The 5,836-nt window shown below is 43.9% G+C and overlaps 1 protein-coding gene across 1 annotated transcript in view; it reads right to left on the reverse strand.

Annotated features, from left to right (window-relative positions):
• Nucleotides 1-5,836, reverse strand: part of Pi4ka (phosphatidylinositol 4-kinase alpha) — a 126,461-nt gene that overhangs the window by 70,552 nt on the left and 50,073 nt on the right. Inside the window, exons 13-17 of the mRNA XM_029470740.1 lie at nt 5,685-5,817; nt 4,518-4,613; nt 3,735-3,918; nt 2,421-2,524; nt 405-573 (exon numbers count right to left, since the gene is read on the reverse strand). Coding sequence (XP_029326600.1) covers nt 405-573; nt 2,421-2,524; nt 3,735-3,918; nt 4,518-4,613; nt 5,685-5,817 — 686 coding nt within the window. The remainder of the gene's footprint in view (nt 1-404; nt 574-2,420; nt 2,525-3,734; nt 3,919-4,517; nt 4,614-5,684; nt 5,818-5,836) is intronic.

Genomic DNA, 5,836 nt, shown 5'->3' on the forward strand with positions numbered 1-5,836 from the left:
AAAAAAAAAAAAAGCTGGCATCCCTTATGTTCCAATGACGGGCATCTAACACCTGCTTCCTGATGAGCAACCCAGGGAGAGCTGTCCATGGAGAAACCTATGCCCGCTGTTTTGATGTCGCCTAGGCTGATACAAGCCAGATTCAATGTTGTGAGGAAGCCATCTTCTTCCCTAACCAGCATCCTTGGTGAAACCCCTTCCCTTTTTCTTATACCATCTGCCTGTCTCTGCCTACCAAGTGCTGGGATTAAAGGTGGAGGTTGTGAGTCAGTGTGCTACATATGTGAAATCTTGGTTTGAGTCCAAGAACCAAAAACAGAATACATTTAAAACTTAAATAATTTAACAAAGAAAGCACCATATTTCAACCAAGGTAGTTCCTCGAAATGCACCTCCCTTCCTACCTTCAGGGCAGGCCCCTTTTCACTGGCCCTCTCACTGGCTCTTTTCCCCTCCAGCCCCAGCTGCACAAACAGTTCCAGCAGGTTCATCAACAGCTCGTCCACAAGATGCTCCTCCTGAATGTTGGCTGCAATGTTGGCCAGGGCATTGATCACTGCTAGGGAGCAGTGCCTAAAGAAAAGAAACAAAGTCACACTCACTGCCCGACCCTCAGCAATGCCCGGGAAAGAGCTGCAGGGAGAAACACTGGCCTGCCTCACCATGCACGAGGAACTTCCACAGACACTGACAGCGAACACATGACTATGGCCTCTTGACGAAGGACTGTCCTCTGAATGCTAAAAGCCTACTGAATATCTGAATGTGGAATTACTGTTCCAGAATGTTCTGCTTGAGCTGTTTTTCTCCCTCAAATCACATGGAACTCAAGCACTATTTCACCTGGTGATCAGCTTCTCCCGAGTGCTCCCTGCAACCCTGGACTGATGTCTCTTCAAGACAGGTTTCTCTGTGTAGTCCTGGCTGTCCTGGAATTCAGAGGTCCACCTTGCCATCGCCACATGGCTTATTTTTTGTTTGTTTGTTTGTTTGTTTGTTTTTTAAAGGTAGGTTTTCACTGTGTAGCACAGGGTAGTTTGGAACCTACTATGGGGCTCAGGCTGGCCTCTAACTCTCACAATTCTCTTGTCTCAACTTCCTAAGTGCTGATATCATAGTATGTATCACCTCTCTCAGCCTTGAAAAAATATTTTATTGTTTTGAGAATGTTGAGGTCTGTCCATGAACACTATAGATGCATGTTTTTGTTTCAGCATTTACGACCCATCAGTGGTTAAATCTACAGATGTGGAAACTTCAGATTTAAGAGGCACCTGTACAACAATGCCAGGAGCTCACACTGGTCAAGAAATTTCATATATACATTCCCCTACCAAAGCAGTAAGCAGGCCCATGCCTGCTTAGCTTAATGGAGACCAACTGAGTTAGGCACATTCAAGGTGATCAGGCTGCCACAGATCCAGTGTGCCTTCCTATTCCCTCATACAACTGGAGATGTGCTCTTTGGCAGATGTGCTCTGAGGCACAGGTAGGCTCAGCATTTACAGAGGCCAGGCAGCTGCACTGCTTCCCACTGAACTAACATGTGGATGATCTTAGAGGAAACTGGTATTTAATAATCAAAAACAGAGGAGCCTGATGACCAAGAACAGCAGTGCCAATAAAGGGCCATTTCTTTCTCCACCAATCTCATTTCTTCCCTCTTTCTCCCTCTTCTGCTGACCTAACATGTGAGATCCCTCAAACATGAAGAGACATGGCTCTTCCTCAAGGCATTCCAGGTAAAGTCAGGATGTATCTCTCAGTCTGTCAAGGACAACTGGTCAGGCTTTATATAAATACAGAATGCTCAAAGATATGTCTATTCTCTCAGGCCCCCCAAACGTTGACTGCCTTCCCCAACTCTGTTCACACCCATGCTTTTTTTTTAAGTGCTAAGAACTAAACCTAGGGCCCTGTACTTGTTACAATTGCTTTGCACTGAATCCCCAACCACCAAATAAATCCTGCTTCTGAAAATCTAACATAAGAAAAGCAGACTTATATTGTTTTTAAACAGCTATTACTCTGGTTTCTCAAGGCAACACCTTATAGTATGGAAACTAGAAAACTACCAAATAACCAAACTAGGGACTGGTGACAGTCTTGACACAGCTATGCAATGTGGTACCACATAGCTGTTTAAAACAACATAAAGGGACATATTTCAGGTGTAGTTGGCATGTTGCTTAAGTATAAGAAGCAGGTCACCTAAATGTGCATTATGGGTCTGTATGGCATGGAGGGGAGGAGAGCAGAGTTTAGGAATGAACTGCTGCCACGTGTGAATTTTCCCATGTCACCTTATATGTACATTGATTTATAGCATATGGTGCTTCTGTAAGAAGAGAAACACAGACAAAATTCCCTCAGCGTTACATGCTGTCAAGATCTAAAGCAATGAGGCACAGAAGAATTACCGGTAGCCATGGTCTTTATAGTCTTTGGTGGCCGAATACACAACTGAGCTGGCCTTTACACTGATTTGCTGGAAGAGATTCCACACTTCCTGATAAATGTATTGCTGGAAGAGAAAAAGAGATACTGTCACCAAGAGGCCACTCCTAGACAAAAAAGGGCTTTCTTGTCATCACCCAGAGAGAAAGCTCTGGAATCTGATTACCAAAGAAACTGTGAAGGGCACACATGCAGGACACACACGCAGGTGTGTGTGTTTAAGTGTCCTGGCAGTCAGAGGAACACTTGTGGGAACTGCTTTCCATCACTCAGGTTTGGGGGCCCAACTCAAGTCATCAGGCTTGTCAGCAAGTCTCTTTACCTATTAAACTATCTTTGTCAGCCATGTTTACTTTATTGATTGACTAATTTATATACAGGGTCTTGTGATGAAGCCCTGGCTGACCTAGAACTCACCATATAGAGCAGACTGGCTTTGGACTCACAGACATCCTTCTGCTTCTGGTTCCCAAGTGCTGGATTAAAGGTGTGCACATCATGCCTGGCCTCTTTATTTTATTGTTTTAAGACTTTTTTTTTTTTTTTTTTTTTTTTGAGACAGAGTTTCTCTGTGTAGCCCTGGCTGGCCTCAAACTCAGAGATCTGCCTGCCTCTGCCTACCAAGTGCTGGGATTAAAGGTGCACACCACCAAGTCTGGCTTTAAGATTCTATTCTGAATTACATGGTTATGTGGGTGTCTGCACGGGAGTATGTACATGTGAGTACACGTTCCCTCAGAAGCGAGAAAGACAGCATCAGACCTCCCAGAGCTGAAGCCATAGGAGGTCCTGGCTCACCTGATGTGGGAGCTTAGAACTGACCTTGGGCCTTATACAAGGGCAGTATGTGCTTCTAACCTCTAAGCAACATTTGCAGCCCTATGGGTTTGTTTTTTTAGATAGAGTCTTATATATAGCAAAGAATGGGTTTGAACTTCTAATCCTTTGGCCTCTACTTCTCAGATGCTGGGACAACAGGCATGTGTCACACTTTGGCTAAGGATCCATGCCTATAGCTCTAAGAAAACCCCAAATCAAAAGTAAAAAAGAAGTAGTTCTCATTTAGCCCTTATTTTATGGTAGCTATACTGATAAGAAATTAGTGGGCATTTCTTTTCCTAAGACCCATAAAACCACTGATTACATTATTCTCACCATACAGGGTTGAAATCATTATGAGAATTTAGGTCATTTTCAAGGTATGTGAATAGTGCAATTTTATACTCCTTATAATCAAAGGTTTCCAGCTCCGGCTTTACTGCGGGGCTCTTCCTTACATTTCCAGTGATAACCAGGCAGCCCAGCTGGTCGATGATGAGCACATCAAGGGGTGAGGGGGGCTGGCAAAATTTCTGCTGCAGGATCTGCAGAATTGGCTCCATGACCTTTGGGGTGTCCCTCAGAGCTACTGCAATGTGTCCCAAGGCACGGATGGTATGGTCAGGAATCAAGTGAGCATCCCTATAGGAGGGAAGAAAAGAGATGTTTAAGAAAATCTCTGAGGGCCAAAGAGATGGCTCAGCCATTAAAGGCTAGGCTCACAACCAAAAATATAAAAAAAGCTGAGAGAGTCCAAGGTGATAGCACAGGCCTTTAATTCCAGCACTCAGGACACAGAGGCAGGAGGCAGAGGCAGGTGGATCTGAGTTCAAGGCCAGCCTGGTCTATAGAGTTTGTTCCAGGACAGCTTGTGCTACTCAGAGAAACCCTGTCTCAGCATAAACAATAAGCAAAAAAAATCAAACAAAACCAAAAAACCCCAAAAGTGAAAATGAAATGAAATAAAATAAAATAAAATAAAATAAAATAAAAGCTCTGAGGCCAGCAGTGGTAAAACAAAATGCAAAGAGTGGATCTCTCACTCTTCTTCCAGGAAGAAGCACTCCTCTGATGGAGCCACATTCAGAGACAGAGACCAAGACTTCAGCACTGCCATCCAAGACTGACCCCAAACCCTCAGCAGACCCAATGCATGGCTACACTGTGAACAGGGAAGAGGCGTACACACACACAGTGGCAAGCAATGCACAAGAGTCTAATTCCCAAATACAGACACCTACTTGTCACTCTCCTGGGAAATGTAGAGCCGGTTGGAGAGGCTGGCCAGGAAGGCCTCCACGATGACAGGGTCCACGGTGAGGCCGGCCTTCAGGCACCTGTGCAGCAGAGGACCCACAGGACACCAAGTGTGAAGATGGTTACCCTTTGACTTCGGCTTGCTTTGCTCCCTGCTGAGCTCTACATTTTAAATAGCAGTTCTGAAGTTCTTACTCCACAAATCTGCATGAAGGCATTCCAAAGAATGCATTTGGAAGTTTACAGCAGATTTGCCCACTTGATAATATTTCTTCTGGAAACAGTAACTTAAATCACTTTGCCTGTTTGGAAGGAACAGCTTCTTCCAGGATAATATGTATCCTAGCTAGTTCCAATTTCACACTTCCTCTAGCAAATGACTGCAAGGACAGAAGAGTCCCAGCAGCTGAGGGACACTATATACCACGTCTTTCCCATTAACTCCAGGGCCTTACAAATGCAAAGCACACCCTACTCCCTACCAAGGAGAAATGCTTGGGTTATAGAGAGAATTGGGAAATGTAAAAGCCCCTAAAAACCACAAAATCTTTCTCAGGTGTGTCTTGCATGCCACATTTATTTGGCTCTTAAGGCATGTTGAGCTATTGTCTCAATTTGCTTTTTTGAGAATGAGAAGCCAGAATTTGATACAAATCAGAACAAGAGCATGAAGCAAGCCTCCACAGCACAGAAACTTAATTTTATTTAAAACAACAGCAAAACCCTCTAACTTACATCAAATATTATACAGAAAAAATATAATTACAAGTTACTTTGGAAGGTGGGTTATGGATCAATCTTTTTTTTTTTTTTTTTGAGACAGGGTTTCTCTGTGTAGCCCTGGCTGCCCTGGAACTTACTCTGTAGACCAGGCTGGCCTCAAACTCAGAAATTCACCTGCCTCTGCCTCCCAAGTGCTGGGATTAAAGGTGTGCGCCACCATGCCCAGCTATCCTTTTTAATATATTACTAATTTTTTTTCTAGCCAAGAAAAAGAAAGCTTTATTTAAAAAAAAAAACTCCTCTTTTTATAAATATACAATAAATAGAAACAAGCTTTAAATAGAGGATAAATCCACTCCTTTTATATCAAGCCCGTGCCCCCGCCCCACCCCCAGACGCCCCCAGAGGCTTTCTTCAACTAAGCCCACCTGCAGATGTTGTCAATGGCGATGTCTCGGAGCTGCTCATACATGGATGGCTGGTTCTTCTTGCCCGGCAAGACATTCAGAGTTGACTCGGAATGCTCATTGGTGACACTAATTTTTATATCACTGCCAGCAACTAAAAGTAAAAGTTCAAA

Source organism: Mus caroli, chromosome 16 (genome assembly GCF_900094665.2).
Source record: "Mus caroli chromosome 16, CAROLI_EIJ_v1.1, whole genome shotgun sequence".
Classification (NCBI taxonomy): Eukaryota; Metazoa; Chordata; class Mammalia; order Rodentia; family Muridae; genus Mus; species Mus caroli.